Here is a 23,017-nt window from a genome sequence, read left to right as displayed (position 1 = left end):
TGTAGCAATCGTGCAAACAGGTATCCAGGCAGCGAGCTGCACACGCACAGAATGTGCTTGAAGAGTCCAGTATGAGGGGAAATGTTTCATTCTCAAAAAATCTTTTTTTTTCTTCTTCTTCTTCCTGTTACCAGTAGTTCTGAATGTTAGTTATCCATGGGGTCAAAAGGCACCTAAGTATATGATTGTGAGTGGAAAAATAAAGGACAGAAATCAGGTACTGGAAGTTTTTCCATTTTCATTTGTGTAGGAATTTTTAATACAAATGCAAGATGTAAAGCATTAGTGTTTCAGTGAACACATTTCAACAGTTCAACTTTATAACGGTTATTAATAAACCTAAAAATTTCTGGACAAAAAAATTAAATTACTGAGTCCTTCATAGTGGTGCATGCCTTTAGTCAAGGCATTCAGGAGGCAGAGGCAGGTGGATATCTGTGAGTTCCAAGCCAGCCCTGTCTACAGAGTGAGTTTCAGGATAGCCAAGGCTATACAGAGAAACCCTGTCTCAAAAACAACAAACTAACTAACTAACTAACTAACTAACTAACTAACTAAAACTAAACTAAAATTATTGTGTGTGTGCATGTATAGCCACAGGGCACATGCAGCAGTCCAAGGACAACTTTGTTATCTGTTCTCTTTTTATCCCGTGGGTCCCAGGGATCAAACTGAAGTCATCAGACTCTGGTCTTTACTGTGGAGCCATCTTGCTGGCTCCGGGCGGTTAACTTTTAATTGCTCTTTCTATCCACAGCCTAGATTTCCTCTGTCACCAAATACCAGATTCTTCACTTTGCTACTTACATTTAAAAAATGTTACTGTTTGCTCGTGACTTTTTCCAGTCCTTTCTCTCCAGCCCTACAGAGTCCACCTTTGGCCCAAATTGTCCTGCTTTCTGACCTGGGGTTTTCCTGGCTCCTACACACCCCGCTGAGATAATCCTGCCCAAGCACCATTTACTGTGTATGTTCAGCCAAGCACACTGAGTACCCTGGGTGCTATCCTGGGTGTTCCCTGAGCAGAGGCCTGGGTTCCTCCATCATCTCCAGCCCATGGCACTGAGCACAGGCCTGCCACACAGTGAGAGGACATCAGGCATTCCTCAGAGGACAAACCATCCATTTGATACAGCATTCCCCTCACCTCCCGCTCCTTTTCTCTCCTGATTTGGTCTCTCCATTCCCACAGAGCCCAGTGCCCTCCTGATGCTCACTCAGGCCCTGTTTTTAAAACATTTATTTATTTTTATTTATTTAGTGGGTGTGGTTGCAGGTGTGCCATGGCCGAATGTGGCAGTCATTTAACAACCTTCAGACGTCAATTCTCTCCTCTTTCATGTGGGGCCCCAGGCCATCAGGCTTAGCAGCAAGCACCTTTGCCCACCGAGCCATCTTGCTGGTCCTCACTCCCTACTTTTCATTCACTTTGGACTCTTCAGCGATCAGAAGGAGAAGCTGATGTTCAAGTGACCCTCAGGGAGTTTATCACGGGGCAGCTGCGATGGTGCTTGCTCCGGTGGGACAAAGATACCCACTGAGGAGGCCAGAAGACCCAAAGGAGGGGCTGTGGATGTGACTAAGGGCAAACGAGCAGGAGGCTCTGAGTCCCTCCATCCTCGGCAAGGTGTGGTACAGACCTATAATCCCAGCATTCGGGAGTTAGAGGCAGGAGGATCAGACCTTTAAGGTGATCCTTGAGCTCAGCCTGGGCTAGAGAGCCTGTCTTAAAAATAATTTTAAAAGGTCTGGCTAGCTCTGAGTCCCCGGTTTGGTGTTCTGGCGGTACAGCCACCTCCTGACCCACCTGCAAATGCACCTTCCACAGAAAAGGCTCCGGGAATCCCAACCAACCCTATTTTGATCCTTTTGAGCAGCTACCAACCTTTCCTAGGTTTTATTGCTCAGTTATGTCCTGTGGTACCTTCACCCCATTTCCTGGTAGGTTATAAACTCCTTCATGACAGAGACTTGTCCTTTCTTATCACTTACTTAGTCTAAGAACGAGACCAGACGAGGGTACTCAGACCCACAGGCTTGGGCCCCTTTCAGGTTCCAACACTTAGCTATGTGCTTAGTGAACCGCTCAAACTCAGTTCCTACATCTGTCAAAGGCGCTAGAAATACAAGGGGCAAAGGTCACAGAGACCTGAAGTGCTGGGAACGAGCTGGTACGCGGTGAGCACACAACAGTATCTCTTCCTTCCCTGAATGGCTGGGGCCTTCCATGAATTACAGAACTGTTTTCCCTGATTAGTGTTTATTACAAGAGAAGAGAGACACTGAATGACTACGTAGATGGCTCAGTGGATAAAGGCGCTGCCAAGCCTGACGACAAGAGTTGGATTCCTTCGCTCCCACAAGGTGGAAAGAGAGAACTGACTCCTACAAGTTGCCTGCCCTCAGATCTCCATATGCACGTGGTGGCACACGAGTCCCACCCCCACAATAAATGTAAAAAAAAAAAAAAATTGCATATATTCCAGAATCATATCCTGGTGCAAGGCCACTCCGTCCGCATTCGTGACAACCTGGAAAAGAGCAAGACAGTCCCTAAGGATAGCGACAAGCATGTTTGTTGAATCAAAAATCGCACATTGGTTGTCCCTCATTCATTTTCTCCAACACCAAGCGAGTCAAAAAAGCAAAGCCAGAAACGCCCCACCCCGCCGCGCCCCCAGCCCAGCCGCGCCCTGTCCCGGAGCCCCAAGCTGCTTGTAGTCCCCAAAGTCCGCTTGTCTCCAGCACCGCCTCCGATTGCCTTGGAAACAGTGACGTTTATAGGGGGCGTGGCCTCTCTCCATCCTCTCCAACGGCTTGAGCCGCGCCTTCACACAACCTGGGGGGTGAAGGTGGGGGGAGGATGAGGTTAGAGTTGCTGGGTCCTCAGCCGCCCCTTAGGCGGGAGATAACTACGCACACCGGTCTACGCCCAGGAGAAAGCGTGCATCGCGCTTGCTCTTGGCGTTCTAGCCCAAGATCCGACAGTGCGGGCCTGGGACCCCGGGAACCTTTCCTGGTGATCTAGCCGGGGTGGAACGGCTGGGAGTCTGGAAACTGCAGGCCTGGGTCCCCGAGAACCTCCTTTGGTGATCTAACAGGAGTCTGCAGACTACAGGCCCGGCCCTGGGAGCCCATTGCACCCTGCATCCTCGACACTGTCCGAGCAGCTCGGCTGGGCGCAGTCTTGCGCCTTCCGGGGCACCCTAGGCTCGCTGAGCGCCCTGGGCGCGGGCGGGAAGGGGTTAAGCAAGGTGCCGGCGCGGGGCGCGGCGGTGTGGAGGAGGGGAGCGGGGAGAAAGTGAGAGCGGGGGCGGGGGGACCGGAGCGAAAGAACATCCTGTGCCGCCGCCGGATGCAAGGGGCGGGGGCGCGGGGGAGGCCGGGTGATGCGCTCCGCCCCGCGCTCCTCCTCCGGGGCTCTGCCCGCTCCCGCGCTTCACACTGCGTCTTCTGGTCCCTACGCCTTCACCGGTCGTGAGCTGGCCGGAGGGGCCCCTCGGCTCGAGTTCCCCGGCCGGGGTAAGCGCGGGGAGTGTGGGATCCGCTGCGAGGCACGGGCGCCCCCAGGCTTTTCCTGTGAACACTGACGGGGAGGTGTCCCTTGCTCACCGATAGAATTGGCACCTTCTCTGGGACAGTCCTGCTGGCCGCACTTGCCGAGCCGACACAGAAAAGCTAATTTAGGAATTTGACGAACCCCGCACGGCGGGGATTAGAACCGGAATCGGTCCGGCCGCAAAGGGCTTTTCCCCGGGTGTAGCGGAGACTCAAAAACCCCTTAGCTGATACGGCTCCCGAGAGATAGGCCTCGGAAGTGAAGTTGGCTTGTAAAGGAGCTCGCTCACCTCCAAACTTGACAACTTGAATTCAATCCCCAGGTCCCATATGGTGGGAGAACTACCGACTTACATAAATTGCTCTCTGACCTCCACACATGTGCCTTAGCACGCGCATGCCCCCGCGCCCGGATTATTTAAAATTTGGGGGAGCTGGGCATGGTGACTTTTAACCCAGCAATCAAGAGGCAGAGACAGGAGTATCTGAGTTGAGGCCGAGTTCCTGGACTATCATAGAGTCTATTTAAAACAAAAAAACAAAAACAAAAGGAGGCCTTTAATCCCAGCACTCCAGAGGCAGAGCCAGGTGGATCTCTGTGAGTTCGAGGCCAGCCCGGTCTACAGAGCAAGTTCCAGGACAGCCTCCAAAGCTACACAGAGAAACCCTGTCTCGAAAAACAAAAACAAAACAAACAAACAAAAAAACACCAAAAGTAAAATAAATAAAAATTAGGACAGGGAAGTGATTTAGGGGAATATTCCTTACCTGATCCAACAAGAAAAAATAGCCTTGCTAGCTAAACAATGCTGCTAACAGTTGTGGGTTTTTTTTTTTTTTTAAGATTTATTTATTTATTATGCATACACAAGAGGGCATCAGATCTCATTACAGATGGTTGTGAGCCACAGTGGCTGGGAATTGAACTCAGGACCTCCAGAAGAGCAATTGGTGCTTTTAACCCTGAGCCATCTTTCCAGCCCCTAAGGGTTATCCTCAAACGACTGTGCAATTAGTCAAGGATGACCTTGAACTTCTGATCCTCCTTACCTCCACCTCCTGAGAGTCCTAGGGTTACAGAAGTGCACCACTGCCCGGTTTATACCAGGCCCCCAGCAGAGCCTGAAGCCCTAAGGACACTGAGACACCCATGGCCCACGCTTGAGTGGAGTTCCAGAGGTGTGGATGTGCCTTAGGGGCAGCAGGCCAGCAAAGCGGCCCATGGTGTATGTATCTCTGTAAGAGACCTCGTAGGGACTGTAGTCTTCCCACCTTGAACCACGTGGGCCCTCATCATGACCAGAGTCCCTGTGCTCCTTAACCTACAGGCTCAGTCTCCACACGCAGCTCCACGCTCTGGGTCTTGGTCCCTTCCCACAGGCGGTGGACTCAACACAAAGACACAGAACCAAGTGGCTGAACTGGCTCCGAGTCATGGCGACGTCGTGACCAGCATCCATGCCATGCTGCATCCCGCCGCGGCAAACTAACCTGCTCTAAACCCTGGGTGACAGCAACCGTGGACATTAAAAAAGCTACTACAGGCTGGGTGTGGGGACAGACTGGGGCTGTAGCTCAGGTGGTAGGGCCCTTGCCTGCAGGAGTTCAGTAAATGCCAGGGGGTGTGGTGTTCCTCCTGTAAACCTAGCCCCTGGGGGCAGCCGCGGGAGACCCCTCCCCCCAGTAAGCTTGCTAGCAAAACTAGCCTTAGCTGAGCGCTCTGGGTTTGACTGAGAGACCCCGCCTTAGTGAGGAAGGGGAGAGTGACAGTGGGTAGCCAACCGTCACACCTGGGAAGAAGACACTTCAAATGAAGACTCGCCTCCCTTAGACTGGCCTGTGGCCATGTCTGTGGAGCATTTTCTTGACTGCTGGCTGACCTAGGAGGTGCCAGTCCTAAGCAGGTGCGGCTGGGCTGTATAAAAAGGCTAGCTGACCATGAGCCAAAGAACAAGTTAGAAAAACAAAACAAAAAAATCCATTTGCTTCAGTTCCTGCCTTGATTTCCCTAAATGACGGACTGTGGCCTGAAAGTGTAAGCCAAATAGACCCCCCCCCCCCCCCAAGTTCATTTTGGTCATGGTGTTTATCACAACAGAAAGCATACTAGAAAACGGAATGATTCTAGAAATCAACCTTGAGCTTCCACATGCATGCACACACGTGCACAGAACTCCGACACATGCAGGCCCACACACAGGCACACCACCACCACAACACACACACACACACACACACACACACACACACACACACAGGAAAATGGAGTAAAAGAAACAGGTGAGCACATTTGCATAGGATGTGAAGTTTGCAGAATCAGCCAGTTGGGGTCAGAAAGGGTAGGAAGGGGGTGGGGGTGGGGTGCAGGTACCTAGTCTCAGATCAACCTAAGTGGCCTTTGAGTCTAAGGTGACAGTTTTCCTGTCCTGAGTTAGCAGGAAGTGATGGGTGATTCCACAGCAGTCGGGACTTCCAGAAACTCTGCTCCCCTTTCTTGGGGTCCTGGTTGCGGGGAGTCCCTGTTACCTGCGTAAGGCCAGGCAGACCTCCAGGAATGACCCTGATGGCTAGAGGCAGAAGAAGGCAGCGGCTGCAGGAGGCTCTCGGTCCTTGCACCCTGAGTGGGTGCGGCCTGTCAGGGCCTGTGCGGACAGCCATTTTGTGTTTGTTTTTGTTACCTCTACCCAGGCTCAGCCTTATGTCCTAGCTCTTCCAGCTGGGCAGGCTGGCCACTCTAGCACGCCGCCGCACTCAGGGCCGGCTCACAGTCCCTCACCTCCACACTCAACACCAAAGGCTGTGAGGAGAGCCTGGTGAGGGAGTCCAGAATGGAAAACGTGGACCCTCACCCTGCAAATGCCAACAGCCCTAGACAAGCTGATCTTTCTCCTCCCTTGTTGGGTGCTTTTTTCTGAACAGTGAGGGCTATGCCTGTGAGTCTCTAAGCAAAGACAACATGGCATAAAGACCTACTACGTGCAGGCCGCCATGCTGGATGCTGGCAAAGAGGACTCCAGGGCTGGACGGGACAGTTCTTCTTAAGGTGCCCACCTGTCATTTTCAAACCCTGGCGGAAAAGGATTCCCTGCTTGAGAAACAGCCTGCCACTGAGGCATGCTGGAGATGAACCGATGATGGTCTTGGAAGTTGGGCTTCCCCTAAGTTCCCCTCTGGAAAACACCCAAAGGCCCAAGCCCAGAAGTGGGCCTCTGCTGCCCTCTAGTGGAACGAGCCACCCGCCGGCCCCTCCAACTTAGCTCAAAGAACAAGGAACTGTAGAAATAAATGAATAAAATCAAAATACACAGCATACACTCGATTAAAACAATAAATCTGTATGTTAGTTAAAAAAATAAGACAGGAGCTGGAAAAATGGTTCAGTGGGTAGGGCACTTGCCATGCAAACACAAAGACCTGAGTTTGATCCCCAGTACCTACATAGAAAAAGCCAGGCAGAGTAGTGTGTGCCCGGAATCAGGACACTGGCTTGCCGGCCACCTGGTTCACTCAAGTCAGTAAGCCCCAGGTTCAGTGAGAGACCCTGTCTAGAAATTATGGAGAGGGACCTAGAGAGATGGCTCCGTAGTTAAGTGCTCACTGCTCTTGCAGAGGCCCAGTTCCTGGCACCCACATCTAACAGCTCAAAACTACCCATAACTCTGGCTGCAAGATCTGATACCCCTTGCATCTGAAGGCACCTGATTGATGTTCACAAACCCACACACAGATATAAGCATATACACATAATTTAAAAGAAGTAATAGGGGGGCTGGAGAGGTGGCTCAGTGGTTAAGACCATTGGTGGTTCTTTTGTCTGTTTGTTAGTTTGTGTTTTGAGACAGGGTTTCTCTGTGTAGTTTTGGTGCCTGTCCTGGATCTCTCTCTGTATCCCAGGCTGGCCTGGAACTCACAGAGATCTGCCTGGCTCTGCCTCCCGAGTGCTGGGATTAAAGGCGAGCGCCACCACTGTCCTGCTCATGGGCTGTTCTTGCAGAGGACCCAGGTTCAGTCCCTAGTACCTACATGGTCGCTCACAATGGTCTGTAATTCCAGTACCAGGTAATATCTTACATCCTCTTCTGGCCTGATCTCCATGGTACACATCCATGCACAAAAGCAAAACATTCATATATGTAAAATACAATAAATATAATAATAAAATATGGTGGAGAGAAGCTGAAGAATACGCCTAATATTGATCTCTGTCCAGTGTACATGCATGAAAACACACATGCATTTATACCTGCACTTGCACCCACACAGGTGCACACACACCTCCCACACACTCCTACAGCACAACAGGGCTGCCATGGTGGTACACACCTGAAACCGAGCACTCGGGAAGGAGAGGCAGGAGGATCGATCATGGTTATTCTTCATGAAATAGTAAGATGGAAGCCAGGCTGACCTAGGTGATTCTGCCTCTCAAAAAATAAAACAGGAGGTGGAGCAACAGCGTGGGGGTTAAGAGCACTTGCTGCTCTTCCAGAGGACCCAAGTTGAGTTACTGGCACTCAGGCCTGCTCACAGTGGTCTGTAACTGCAGCTCCATTAGATCCAACACTGACTTCTGGACCCCTTGGGTGCCCGTGTGCATGTGTGTATGGCACATATACACATAAATAAAAAATTAAAGCTGGGTGTTGTGGCACACACCTTTTGTAAGTGGGTGTTGCAACTCTGAGTGGGGAGGTATCCTAACTGTTTGGGGAGTCAGGCGACACCTTGAGCTGCTAGGACAGCTCTGGCAGCTGGAGCTGCAGTGAGACAGCTCAGCCCTGGACAGGAAGGTTTTCTGACTGCTCAGGAGAGTCAGGTCTGGAGCTGCTTGGACAGCTCTGACAACTGGAGCTGCAATGGGACAGCTCAGCCCTGGAGGGAAAGGTATCCTGACTGTACGGGAGTCAGGCTGTATACCTGAGGTTGAGGTGTAATGGAGGATGGTCTCCCTACAGGATATAGCAATGCTGCTCCTCTCCTAAAGAGCTGCTACAGCTGAGCTTTGCTCAGCCCCTCTCCCCCCAAGAGAATGTCTCTGCAAGGTTTTTTTCTGCTCAGTCTGTTAAGGGATGTCTCAGCAAGGTTCTCTGCACCAGCGAATGATCTTCACACCCAAGACTCTTTTTGAGAAAGAGATTTATTTGGGAAGGAGGAGTCCAGGAGAGTGGTGGCCTCTACCAGCATGGAAAGAACAGCCCACAGCTGAACAGGCAGAGTGGTTATATAGGATCTCTTAGGGGCAAAGTTTCCCCAGGGAGAAGATCTTCTGTCCAGAGATTGGTTAATTTTTTCTGCTCAAGGATTGGTTAGTTTTGTTGGTCAGGACCAGAGATGGCCCTGATTTCAGAGCCAAACTGTGTTTCTTTCACTGGCCTTTCTTAGCTTTTGACTCTAATTCTAAGGCCAGAGCATATTTCTTTCACTGGCTCTAATTCTAGGGACAAAGTGTGTTTCTTTGGCACTGGTTTCAGAGTCAGGGCATGTTTCTTTGGTTCTGGGTTTGAGGATAAAGTGTTTCTTTCTCTGGTTCAGGTCCCAGATCCAGGGTGTGTTTTCTTTTCCTGGTTCTGGGCTCCAGGGTCAGGGTGGGTTTCTTTAGCCAGCCCCTTTTCCCTACACCTCTAACCCCACCCAGCAAGGAGAAGGCAGGTAGATCTCAGAGTTTCAGGTCAGCTAGGGTTTATATAGTGAGACACTGTCTATAAATAAAGAAATAAATCATGAAAAATATAAGAATTTGCAGTGATGAGCCCATGGCCTCGCCCATGCCAGGCAAGTGCGGCCTCTGAGCCCCATCGAGCTCTCCCTACCTTCTACCCTGAGAGTCTCTGCTTCTTCCTTGCAGCCTCCAGAAGCCAAGTCTTCTCTCCTTTGAAGAGCTCTGGGCCTCTTATTTCCTCGAGGGCCATCCTTAACCCCATCAACTCCCCAGCTCCCTTTGTCGTCTAGGTTCCAATTCTACTACCCTGGTTCTTGGCCCTGCCAGGGTTCTGGTTCCAGAATGTTCTCTGCAGGTGCCTTGATCCTAGCTCCCACCTAGACACAAGACAGCACTGAAGACATGGGAAAGACCATTCCCCGGTGCCTGCAGCAACTGGACCTCCGCAAAAGCGTGGTGGGCCTAGCTACAGGCGCCGGGGCCATATACCTGCTGTACAAGGCCATCAGGGCTGGTATAAAATGTCAACCACCTCTCTGCTCCAACTCACCCATCTGCATCGCCCGTGAGTGTCCGGTCCCTGGGGAGAGGGCTCTGCCCCAGGAGGCACCTGCTCCCAAGGCCTCCCCTAAGGGAAGGCCCAAAGGTGACTCCTTCAAGCTCCTCCCTTCCTTTCTTCTTTCTCTCCTCTGGCCTGCCTCAGTTTCCCTCCTCCTCCCCAGCACCTGAGGCAAGGAGGTTCTGCTATAGAAGATAGTTTGGGGGTTGCTGCATAGCAGAACTCATGGAGCTGGGCCCCAGGAATCACCCATTCTGTCTCTCTCCGTTCTGTGCATCAGAAATGGAATCAAGACCTTTGTCTATCTTGCTTTCCCCCAGGAACTGGAGACATGGAGGGAAAGAAAAGTTGGGAGACCTTTTGCCCTAAGCTCCCCAGTAGGTCATAGGCTACTTTAAATGTTTATTTTATGTGTTTCATTATTTTGCCTGTGGGTATGTATGTGCACCACCTGCATGCAATGCCCATGGAGGCCAGAAGAGGGTATTGGATTGCCAGACTGAAGTAACAGATGGTTATGAGCCACCATGTGGGGGCTAGGAATCGAACCCGGGTCCTCTGGAAGAGCAGCCAGTGTCCTTAACCGCTGATCCATCTCTCCAGCCCCCATAGGGCACTTTTGTGCCATCAGGAAAAGGGTTACTTGTTTGAGAATGCCAGTTGCCATCTGCCAGGGTATCCGATGAGAACAGAACCCTCCCTGCTTGTTACTGCTCGACCCGGAAAGTCCTGCTGGTTGTGAACAGACAAATGAGCGAGGGGCAGGACTGGCAGGACCTTAGTCATCGTCCTTGGTGCAGTGCCTAGCCTGTGCAACCAGTGCATGAAGAGCCAGAGGCTGCAAAAGCCTTCATTTTAGAAAAGCCTTTGTTGTCCGTTCCTCCCCAACTCCCCAGCCCCCCCCCTTCATCAATTGTGAGTCCGTGTCCTGAACTGTGGGCCTGGGTGCTGTCTAGGCCTGGCCATCGAGAGAGAGCGCCATGGGCGGGACTCGGGTGAGATTCGGAGACTCCTCAACTCTCTAGAGTGCAAACAGGATGAATATGCCAAAAGCATGATCCTGCACAGCATCACCCGCTGTGTGTACTTGCTGGAGGCTGAGGTGAGGAGAGGTGGGGCCCTCCCAGGCAGTCTGGCCCCTGGCTTACTGCTCACCCCTGACCCCACGACTGCGCAGGCAGCGTCCTCAGACCTGTCCCTCTGGCTGGTGGTAGCAGGGGGAGGTCTCAGAGACTTGGGGGACAGTGGGCCCAGGACACCCGGATCTCCCACTTCTCTTCACACACTCTAGGCCTCTGCTTGTACTACCGAAGACATCTGCTTGGTGGGTGAAATGCTGGATGATAAGGACAACAGTGTCAGAATCCAAGCTCTGAATGCACTTAAAGCTTTCTCTGGCATCAGGAAATTCAGGCTCAAGATCCAGGTGAGTCTGGACAGGGTCCGCAGGATGTTCCCGGGGCCTGGGTCCTTTGATTTTGCATAGGGTGGAATGGTCGTGTCCCATAAGTGTGTTTGAGTCTGAGTTTCTAACCCAGAAATGTGAGGAGATGGTGGTCCACTTCCTCACCGGCCACGCTCATCTCCACACATCTGGACGACACTGGACCCCTAAGGAGCAGAAACTCCCCTCAGAGTCTTAGACAGACACAGTGCGTCACACACAGTTGAGGACCCTCTCATTACAATGCTAGATGTTGTCCGAATTCTGACCGGCTGGTTATGAAGCTGGCGTTACCACACCTCCCTGCTTAGGCTTGAGAGTGTGCTGAAATGACACAGGAGTCATAGTTCCACACCAGCCCGACAGAAGAGAGGAGACATAGGGCCAACCAAGGTCAGCAGAAAAGATGGGAGTTTGTTTTCCGAGTTTCTCCTGCACACCCCTGTGTAGGGATGACAAGGCCAGTGGCCGCCAGCTTGGCCACCTCCTCTCTGTGGAGCTTGGGAGCGGGGCTGCAAATGCCTGTCCCTTAACCTGGTTTAGTCTTTCTGGTGACCTAAGGGCTCAGCACAGGGATGTTCAAAGTGTTAAAAAGGCAAACACAGCTGGAGACCCAGCTAGCTCAGCTGGGGGAGTCCTGGCCCCATCCCCAGCACCACAGAAGCCAGTGTTTGGGAGGTGGAGGCAGGAGAATCAGGAGTTGAAAGCCATCCCAGGGTCTATGGTCTGAAGCCAGCCCTGACTCAGAAACAAACAAAAAAAAAGAAGTAAATTCTAAAATATAAGGTCTTTGACTCCAAAATTGCCTTCTAGCAAAATGCTTCTTTCTCACTAGTTAAAAATAGCTAAGGGCCGGGAGACTAAAGGTGCTGAGCCGAGATTGATTGCTAGAAACCAGTGCATGGAGAGAACTGACTTTCCAAAGTTGTCTTCAGACCGCCATGTGCATGCCATGGCACAGTGTACCTCAAGTCTTACACACACATAACAATCATATATATATTTTAAGAAGTAAAAAGTTAAGTATTTAATACACACACACACACACACACACACACACACACACACACACATACTAGCTATTTTTGAGACAGGGTTTCTCTGTGTAGCCCTGGCTGTCCTAGAACTCACGGTGTAGACCAGGCTGGCCTTGAATTCAGAGATCTGCCTGCCTCTGTCTTCCAAGTACTGGAATTAAAGGCGTGCACCACCACCGCCCTGCTTTAAGACATGTATTGTGTGTGTGTGAAGCTGAAAGAGTAACAATTCAAACAAAACCCAGGGGCAAGATGGCTCAGTGGGTAAGGGTGCTTACTTCTCCGTCTGACCACCTGAGTTCAATCTCCAGGCCCCACATGTTGGAAGCAGAGAACCAATCCCCGCGAGTTGTCCTCTGGCTTCCACGTGTGCACATGAATGTAGCACTTTCCCCAAATGCGGCCAGTCCCAAGAGCATGACTCCTCCGCCCAACCTCCCCTCCCGAAGGGCTGTGACCTCACCTTAGATGCTGTGGGTGCATTTGTGCCGTTTGCCCAGCAAGGCAGGCACATGGGTAGAGTAGTTCGTTGTGTTTGACTCTGTGTGCAAGGGATATTGTGGATCAGTATCTTTGGCTTCGTGGTGAAGTTAACACTTGACAACTTAGGGAGGAAAGGTAGATTTTGGTTCACAGTTTCAGGGGGTTCCGTCACTGTGGTGAGAACAGCATGGTGGAGCCCCTCAGCTTGTGGTAGAATGTGTGGGGTGGACTGTGTTCGGCACAGACGATGGGGTGGGGAGAGAGAGGACGGAGGAACAGATATGGCCTTTAAACCCCACCCATAGTGACCCTCCTCAGCCAACTAGGTCCCCCCCCAAAAAAAAGTTCTAGATCCTGCCAAACCTCCACCTGTGGAGAACACTTTATATTCATTATTTAAAAATTCTGTGTATGTGTGTGGGTATGTACACATGCATGCAGTGACCTTAGAGGCCAGAAGAGGGAGACACAGTCCCACGAAGCTGGACCTAGAGGCAGCTGTGAGCCACCTCGCAGATGCTGGGAATTGAACTTGAGTCCTCTGAGAGACTAGCAGGGGCTCTTAACGTCTGAGCCACCTCTTCAGCCCCTATACTTCATGTTCTAACTATCAGATTCTTCCCCTGCACCCAAGATGCATAATCATCTCCTAATGCATAATGAATACATTTCATCCATCCCATAAAGTCTCTGAAGTCTGAACAGTTCCAACAGTGTTTGTAGGTTAAACTCTACTCTGAGACTCGGCATGGACTCTTGTAAACACCTGTAATCACGGCACTGGCTTGCTGGCCACCTGGTCCACTCAAATCAGTAAGCCCCAGGTTCAGTGAGAGACCCTGTCTGAGAAATTATGATGGAGAGGGGCCCAGAGAGATGATGGCTCAGTAGTTAAGGAGTGCACACTGCTCTTGCAGAGGCCCAGCAGGGCAGACACTAAATCCTGTAGCTCCGTGGCTGGTAGCTGAAGCATGGTGACGTGGAGTACCAAAGGGCTTGCTTATGTAATCCCACCCCTAAGGTCTTGCATTTGCAATTTTTCTTAGCACACATCCCACACTCTTGGCATCCCTTATCTGGGAGCCTCCATTGCAACTTAGTTTTTCCCCTCACAGCCTTAAGCATAACCCTCTCGGGGGCTTCCAGAAGGGAACGCAACTCTATAACACCCTCCCTGGCTTTGTGGCCTTTGGGTTTCTTGCCTGGCCCGAGCTTCTCTGTTCTCTGGAATCTTGGTGGAAGCATCTACCATTCCATAAATTTCGTACCATGCATGCCTGCAAAGCCAGCCCACAATAATGATGCCAAGTTCTGCTGCCAGCGTGGGCAGTGGCGAGGCCCCCTTGCACCACAGCCACAGGGGCCTTTGAGTTGCCAGGGCAGCTGACCACTCTTCTATGTGGCCCTGTGAGAGCAGAGCACCCCTGTGGCCCTCTCCTCTGAAAGGAAAGTCTTGCTAGCGAATCTGCAGTGTCATACCCTGGGGTCTCACCTCAGATGTCCAGAAGTCACCTTTTCCTATTGGCTGACACAGTCTTCACCTCTTCTTTAATGGTGTCAATCTCTTCATCAAGTATGGCCACTGTCTCTGCAATTTAAATATACTCCTCCTACGTGTGCACAAATTGCATGTGTTCAAATCTGCTCTTTCCTCCCAATTTTCACTGTGAGTCTGGCTAAAGGTGGTTAACAATACCATAATGCCACCACAACTGCACCACAGTCTGAATGCTGTGCTGTCTTTAAAATCGCTCCACCAAATCAATGGGCCTATTGCTTTTAAAATTCAACCTCGCTCAAAATTTCAAGGCACAGGAAAAATCTTGACAAATGCTTCACCAAAAGTAGATGAGCCGTGGTCCAGTTCTTAACCCGATTCTCGCTCCCCACCTGAAGCCTCCCAGACATAGTCTGTACTGTTTGGTGTCTACCAACGTTCTATATTCTAAACGACCCCCAAGTCACCTGTCAATCTCCATTTCCAGTGATGTAGGGAGTTCCTAGCCTGTATCTCCAAGCTTTTCCAACGTCCTCCTCAAGTTTCAAAGGCCTAAGAGCCACACCATCAGGCTGTTAGTGACAACCCCACTCCTGTACCAGTTTCCCATATGAATTAATTTTGCAGCATTACCACCACGGAGGTGGAGAGGGGCAGAAACAGCTAAAGGAGGAAATACTTATTTTGGCTCACAGTTTCAGGTCATCACAGTGGGGAAAGTGTGACAGCAGCTTGTCCCATCATGGTAGGAGCAGGCCGTATAGGAGGGTGCATGTTCTAGAACACAGGAAGCAGAGAAAGACACAGGAGGCAAGGACTAGCTTTCAAAGGCCCACCTCTTGGGTCCCACTTCTACCAGCGAGGCCCCACCTCCCAATGACTCCACAGCCTCCCAAAATAATGCCACCAACTGGGAACAAGGATTCAAATCACGAGCTGGGGAGCGGGGCATTTTGGTTTCAAACTATACACATACGTGGTTTGTATTCTTGTGTGGTTTGCTTTCACACATATGCTAGACATCAAAAAGACAAAGATTCATACTTCCTTGGATGCTCTGTTTCCTTGTTTTGATAGTGGCCAATGCATAGTGGTCTGTCTTGTGGCCACCTCGACGTTTGCCCATTGCTGGACATGGCCAAGCACCTCCAAGGCCGTGAACCCTGGGACGTCACTGTAGACCAGCCTGCAGGAGAGGGAGGGCTTGGTCCAGGTAGTACCCAGCTTGTCCACAAGTTGTTATTCCAATGTGTCATCCCATCAGTCCTGCGTGACCAGTCCCGTTGGCTCAGTCTTCATTAACATTTGAGTATTCTGAATTTTAACATTTCTGTCCTGGTCAGTTTTCATTATCAACTTGACATAATGTCAGCTGAAGAGCTACCTCCACCACACTGGCCTGTGGGAAGCTCTGTGAGACTGCCCTGATTGAGGATTGGCTGGGGGTGGGGGCAGCCCACTGTGTGTGACACCATCCCTAGGCAGGTGGGCCTGGGTTCTCTAAGAAATTTAGCTGAACATGAACCAGTGAGTGAGCTAGAAAGCAGCATTCCACCTGGTTCTTTAAAAAAAAAAAAAAAAAAAAAAAAAAAAACAAAGAAAGAAAGAAAGAAAAAAGAAGGTTTTATTTTATTTTATATGTATGAGTATTTTGCCCATGCGTATGTATGGGTGCTATATGGGTGCTATATACATGCCTGGTGACTCAGAGACCAGAGGGGCCTCCATGTAGGTGCTGGAAACCAAACCTGGGTCCTCTGCAAGAGCAGCCAGTGCTTTTAACTGCTGAGCCCTCTCCACAGCCCCTCCTGCTCAGGGCTTGTCTCCAGGTTTGTACTCTGCGTTCAGTTGTGCCCTCAAGCCAAATAAACCTCCTCCGCCCCACGTTCTTTCAGTCATGGTGTTAGTCACAGCCACAAAAGCAAGCCAACTAACTAGAACTGTTTTGTAAAATTGTTTTGAAACAGGGGCTGGAGAGATGGCTCAGTGGTTACAGGCACTGGCTGCTCTTCCAGAGGACCCGAGTTCAATTCCTAGCACCCACATGGCAGCTCACAACTGTAACTCCTGTTGCAGGGGATCCAACATCTTCACACAGACATGGATGCAGGCAAAACACCAATGCACATAAAATATAAATAAATAAATTTTTAAAAATTGGTTCTGAAACAAAAGTTTGGGCTGAGGTATCATGGTGTATTTCTGAAGTCAGGGGATCATGAGTTTGAGGCTGGCCTGGGGATCTAAGGTGAGATTATTTTGAAAACAGTGAAATTTTCCTGAGGTCTTTTTCTTCACTCAGTGCTGCTTCTGGCTCCCCACCGAGCACCCAGGCCTCTCTGTTGCCTGAAGGTCCCGGTCTGGGTCACCTGCTCTGGTCTTCCTGGGTCACCTTCAAGCATCTTCGCTGAGAGAGAGCCTGGGGCTGCACCCCCTACAGAGTTGAGTTCCCCCCCCCCGGGGGGGGGGCTGCCACCCTGCTTGCTCCTCACCCCTCAAGCGATGGATGCTCTTCATATAGTGAAGGTTGGGCCCTTTCTATTTAGAAGTGCTTTCCAGGTCCCTGCAGCCTGGGGAGAGGGGGGCAGTGTCCCCTGCTTCCTCCTGGCCAGCTGCTACCAGATACACTACCTAGGCCTGCTGGAGGGCCTCTAACCTGTCTGCCTCACTTTCTCAACCAGACCACCCTGTTTGCCCTTCTTAGGAGCTCTGAGCATGAAGTGTGACATTGACCATGCCTCCTTGCCCCGACCACAGCCATTTAGAAGGAAGCTCAGACCCTCCCCTCCCTGTCCCTGCACCTGTTCTTTCTGAGGCCCTGGCCCAGGCGCTGGCCTGCCCCAGACTCTCAGCAGGCAGTGGGGTGGACAGGGAGTGCTTGCTTTCCCAGGGACTCCCCCTCACTGCTGTAGGGCCAGCTTGGGCTTGTGTTTGGTATCTCAGTTCAGTATCTCAAACCTCCAATCTCAAGATCCCTCTATCTGCTTTTCTGTAGACCTGTGATTTGGGGGCACTGAATAGAGAGAAGGAAGGATGCTGGTCCTTGAGGGGTGCACATCGTCACAGGGCGAGTCAGGTGACGCACAGAGTGTCTGATGGCTTGTGGGGGAAGTCAAGAAGGGTGAAGCAGCTGTGATCCCAGCACCCAGGATGCAGAGGCAGCCGATCTCTGAGTTCGAGGCCAGCCTGGGCTACGGAGTGAGTTCCAGGACAGCCAAGGTTGCACTGTGAGATTCTGTCTCAAGAGAGAGAAAGTGAGGTGGTGTGAGGAAGGTCACGTGGGGTGGGGTGCAATTTTGAAGGAAGTTATCTTTTGTTACCTCTATGGTGAAGCCTTTGTGACGTCAAACACATGCTCTTTAAAAGAAAAAATAGGATGTGGGGTTTTGGCTCAGTTGGTAGAGTACGAGCCTAGCCTTCGAAAAGCTGGGCTCCATCCCAATCACGAATACACTGGGTGCGGTTGCATGTGCTGTGATCCCAGCACTCAGGAGGTAGGGCAAGGAGGTCAGGAGTTCAAGGTTACCCTCAGCTATATAACAAACTTGAGATCAGCTTGAGGTACGTGAGACCCTATTTAAAAACAAAAATAAACAGAACAAATAACAACAAACCACATGTCTAATGAAGGATTCATCAGGATGTTATACAGGGGGCTGATGAGGGAACTTTGTGGGTATCTGCCAAACCTGACAACCTGAGAGAGCCAGTTCTCACAGGTTGTCCTCTGACCTCCATTTATGTGCTCCCCTCCCCACCCTGTACCCCCCTCCACACAATCATAATCAAAACGAAAGATAAAAAATTAAAAGCATAGCTAAAAATAAAAATTAGTTGAGGGGCAGGAGAGATGGCTCAGCAGTTAAGAGCACTGGCTGCTCTTCCAGAGGTCCTGAGTTCAATCCTCAGCACCCACATGGTATGGCTTACAGCTGTCTATAACTATAGTCCCATGAGATCCAATGACCACTTCCAGTGTGTAGACATGAAGACAAAATATCCATATACATAAGTACATTTTTGTTGTTTTTTGAGACAGGATTTTTCTGTGTAGCCCTAGATGTCCTGGATCTCGATCTGTAGACAGGCTGACCTTGAACTCACAGAGATCTGCCTGGCTCTGAGTGAGTGCTGGGATTAAAGGCGTGCGCCACCGCCGCGTGGCAATAAGTACATAAAATTTTAATTTGCACTTCTAGATTTTTATCCTAGAGAAATGAAAACTCATGGCTATATAGAAATGGTACATAATTACTCATAGCAGCCTTATTTCAAATCTAAAAGCTACCAAAACATCTTTCAATGTGTGTTTGATTAAACTGTGGTATATCCATTCAAAGGACTACTACTCAGTAATGAAAAGGAATGACATATTGATACATATGACTTGGATAGATCTCAGTGGCATTATATTGGATGACAAGTAGCCAATCTCTCTCTTAAAAATAAAAAACAAGATCTGTTCACTTATTATGTAGTGTTTTGCCTGAATATATCCCTGAAGGCCAGAAGAGGGCACCAGATCTCATTACAGATGGCTGTGAGCCACCATGTGGTTGCTGGGAATTGACCTCAAGTCCTCTGGAAGAGCAGTGCTCTTAACCTCTGAGCCATCTCTCCAGCCCCAATAGCCAATGTCAATAGGTCTCATGAAGTATAATCTCATTTATGTGATATTCTCAAAAAATTATTGAGTTGGAGGACAGCTTAGCGTTTGCCAGGGGTGGGGAAGCAGGTGGCAATGACTATAGAGGATCCCCAGAAGAGACCGCTGGGACAGTTCTGACAGAGTAACATTGATGGTGGTGGCAGTTAGGAAGATCTGTCTGAGATGCAGACTCACCTTGCCAGTACCCTCTCTCTAGTCTTGGTACTGCACTATGACTGGGTAGGATGCATCCACTGAGGGAATGAGCAAAGAGGGAATGAGCCAGGGGACTTACGATTTTTGCAGCTTCCTGTGAATTTATAATAATATAAGTAAAACATAAATAATTTTTCTTAATATTTTAAACTTAATATGATAAAAATGTTGCAAATATGTGTGATGATTTTTTGTATTTTTCTTTCTTTTTTTTTTCCCCCCCCGGAACTGAGGACCAAACCCAGGGCCTTGTGCTTGCTAGGCAAGCACTCTACCACTGAGCTAAATCCCTGACCCCTCTTTCTTATTTTCTTTCTTTATTTTGGTTTTTTGAGACTGGGTTTCTCTATGTAGTCCTGGCTGTTTTGAGGCTGGCCTCAAACTCACAGAGATCCACCTGCCTCTGCCTCCCAGTGCTGGGATTAAAGGCGTGTGCCACCACTGCCCGGCTATTTTTCTCTATTATTTTTTAATTTTTATTTTTTAATTTTTAATGTTTCGATTTACTTTTAATAATAATTTATAATTACTTAAAAATAAAAGATATGGTGCTGGAGAAGCGACTCAGCAAGCCTCCTCAGGCAGGTGACTAGCTGGCGTGTTCAAGGAACACCTCAGAACCCTTCATGGTGGGCCCCTGGTGAACAGAGACAGGGCAAGAGGGTTGAAGATCAGGGTGACTGCAGCAGAAAGGTGTGCATGTGTGCATGTGAGTGTGAGTGTGTGTGTGTGTGAGAGAGAGAGTGTGTGTGTGTATGTGTGTGCGTGTATGTGTGTGAGTGTGTGCGTGTATGTGTGTGTGTGTGTGTGTGTGTGTGTGTGTGTGTGTCTAAGGACTTGGGCTTTTTACCTAGTGAGCGGCTGGTGCAGAGGAGAGAAGAGCCGCATATCTAAGGCTGCGGGTGTTCTGAACCAAGATGGAAGGTGGGGGACAGGACACTGTTGCAGATCTGGGTGAGAGATGACCGTGGCTTGGAAGAGGGTGGTAGAAGTGGGGATGGGTAATAAGCAGTCTGGTTTTGTGCAGAATTTTTTAAAAAGTACAAACTATATATATTGTGTGCACATGTGAATATGGGCATGCACAGGCCATGGCACACTTGTGGAGGTCAGAGGATAGCCTGCAGAGGCCGGTTCTCTCCCTTCAAGCACCCTACCTGTGGAGTCACCAGCCCTTTTAGTGGTCTTTTAAAAATTATTACGTGTGTGTGTGTGTGTGTGTGTGTGTGTGTGTGTGTGCACGCGCACAAGTGCCACGGCGCCTATGTGGTCAGAAGACAACTGTGTGGAATTGGCTCTCTCTCCTTCCACCTCATGCCTTTACAGGGTTTGAACTCAGGTCCACTGGCTTGTGCCATAAGCCCCTCTCCCCACTAGACCATCTCACTAACCCCTTTTGTTGGGTTCGGACATAAAACTAAAAATACTTTCTGAGAGGGTTGGAAGGGAAAGGGAGGGAAGAGGGAATTGGAGATTGCTGCAAGTTGGGGTTTGGAGGGAACGTGAGACCTTTGGCCAGGACCAAGGAAGCAGGTTTGGGGTAGGGAGAAAGTGGGATTAATGGTGCGCGCGCTGGGGGTGGGGGCTGGTGACTCCCCTTCACCATGGGGGTGAAGTGGGGAAGAGGGGGTTAGGAAGACTGACAGAAGAGCCTAACAAGGAAAAAAAATCCACGTGAGGTAGGAGCGGCTAACCACGGCACGTGGTGCTTCCCGTTCAAGGTAGGGAGCATCGTCTACTGGGTCCTGGGTGGGTCCCTGAAGGGCGACATGGAGCATAGGGTGTCAGGGAGGTCACCATATGAGAGCAGACCTATCTCTCTGCCCCAGGAACATTCCATCAAGGTGCTGGAACTGATCTCTACCATCTGGGACACAGAGCTGCATGTGGCTGGCCTCCGCCTCCTCAACAGCCTCCCCATGCCTGACTACGTACACCCTCAGCTGCGGCGGGTGATGCCTGCCTTGATGGAGATCATGCAGTCAGACTATATCCTGTCACAGGTGCCTGCCTACAAGACCTCACTCCCCCCCCCCCCCCCCCAGTCCTGGAGCTGCACCTAGAAGAAAGAGCAGAGGCTCAAGCCACACACACCCCCACCCCCCACCCCCACCCCCCACTCAGACCCAGACCCACTAGCCCTCTCCCTTATTCAGGTACAAGCTGTCCGTCTGCTGAGTTACCTGGCACAGAAGAACGACCTTCTCTATGACATTCTCAACTGTCAGGTGAAAAAAGGTGGAGATGGGCTGATGGGACGCTGACTCAGGTGTCGGGAGGATTATGTTCAGTGGATAGATTTTTTTAAAATTAATTTTTAATGTGCGTGGGTGTTTGCATGTGTCTGTGCATCACCTGTGTGCAGTGCCTGTGGGGGCCAGCAGAGGGCGTCAGAACCCCTGGAACTGGAGCTCCAGAGGGTTGTGAGCCACCCACGGCAGCGCTGAGACTCCAATACTGGTCCTCTGCAAGAGAAGTCAGAGCTCTTAATCGCTAAGCCATCTCTGCAGCCACTGAGTCTTAACATTAATCTCTGTTCTCTGACCATGCTGTAATTTCTCTAGAAAATGATAACGAAAGGGAAATGTAGGTTAACAGTGGGGAGCCAAGGACAAGAATTAGAACAGGCCTGAGCTCACAGGTTCTCCTGTACCCCCACCACACAGGTGCATTCCAACTTCCTGAACCTCTTCCAGTCCTCACAGCCAGGAAGTCTGCTGTTCGAGGTGCTGGTATTTGCTGAGCGGCTGAGTGAGGGTCGGAATGCCACCCACTACCGAGCAGTGAAATGGCATTACAATGAACAGTCCCTGCACGAAGCCCTCTTTGGGGACGAGTCCAGACTGGCAGACCGACTGCTCTCCCTTGTCATCCACCCCGAGGAGGAAGTCCAGATCCAGGCCTGCAAAGTCATAGTCAGCTTGCAATGTCCGCAGGACTTGGGGTGCCGACCCTCAGCCTGCCGTCCCAGCCATTCCTACTTTAAAAACGGGGAGTAGCGTTAAGGAGAACCAATAAATGCGTAAGGGAGGGAAGTGTGAGGCTTCTGGAAGCACTCTTCAGTCCGTTGCCTCCCAGGGCCTGGGTGGAGGCGCTGTTCATTAGGACCGCCGCCTAGGCCCTGGCACAGCATGGGCGAGTCTCCCAAGCACACCCCACTTTTGTGTTTGGGGGACTAACTCCCTCCTTCTGTGGCTGCTCTTCAAATCTGTTTTTCTTTTTCCATTTTTTTGCGGTGCGTGTGCATGCGTGTGTGTGTGTGCGTGCGTGCGTGCGTGTGTGTGTGTGTGTGTGTGTGTGTATGTGTATGCATGCGTGTGTGCGTGTGTGTGTGTGTATGCATGTGTGTGTGTGTGTGTGTGTGTGTGTGTATGTGTGCGTGTGTGTGTGTATGCATGTTTCCATGTGTGGGCACATGTGCACATTTGTGTACGTGTGTGTGCTTGTGCACGTGGAGGCTGTCTCTCGGTGTCAGGCTCCACCTCCTCCACCTTATTCACTGAGGTGAGGTGTCTCAGTCAAACTCACTCACTAATGTGGCTAACCTCACCAGCTAGTTCAATCTGGGGATCCCGTCTCTGCTTCAAGGCTAGGACAGGCAGCCACTCTGCCCGCCTGGCATTTGCACGGGTTCTCAGGAATCCGAACTCCAGTTCTCACATTCACATGACAAGTACTTTGATCCCCCAAGACGCCTTTTAAAACCTGAATGTGGAGCCCATCCTTTCCTGGGAGGATGTGGGTGCTGTGGTACGTGTGCATGCATGTGCGTGTGTGCATGTGTCTGTGTTTTTATGGAACTACAGAGAAAGGTTATTGTGAAACACCATGCAAATGCTGGGAACCAGGTCCTCTACAAGAGCCATCAAGTGCTCCGAAGTGGCCTTCTCCCCAGCCTTCCAGCTGTGGTTTAAG

The 23,017-nt window shown here is 50.5% G+C and overlaps 1 protein-coding gene across 3 annotated transcripts; it reads left to right on the top strand.

Moving 5' to 3' along the window:
• Positions 1–9,542: 9,542 nt before the first annotated feature.
• On the top strand, positions 9,543–22,157 carry Armc12 (armadillo repeat containing 12). 3 transcript variants are annotated; one of them, XM_036168489.1, is made up of 6 exons: positions 9,543–9,782; positions 10,733–10,878; positions 11,068–11,202; positions 20,932–21,105; positions 21,259–21,330; positions 21,799–22,137. In XM_036168489.1, exons 1-6 carry the CDS (start codon positions 9,620–9,622, stop codon positions 22,099–22,101), a joined length of 993 nt encoding a protein of 330 aa, XP_036024382.1. In that variant the 5' UTR covers positions 9,543–9,619; the 3' UTR covers positions 22,102–22,137. The 3 variants fall into 3 exon arrangements, with proteins under 3 accessions (XP_036024382.1, XP_036024381.1, XP_036024380.1); XM_036168488.1 differs by having other exon boundaries at positions 9,603–9,782; positions 21,769–22,157; XM_036168487.1 differs by having other exon boundaries at positions 9,620–9,863; positions 21,769–22,101.
• The last annotated feature ends 860 nt before the right edge of the window (positions 22,158–23,017 follow it).

Source organism: Onychomys torridus, chromosome 18, assembly GCF_903995425.1.
Source record: "Onychomys torridus chromosome 18, mOncTor1.1, whole genome shotgun sequence".
Classification (NCBI taxonomy): Eukaryota; Metazoa; Chordata; class Mammalia; order Rodentia; family Cricetidae; genus Onychomys; species Onychomys torridus.
Note: the sequence above shows the minus strand (reverse complement) of the source record. Positions and strands in the feature narration are given on the sequence as shown.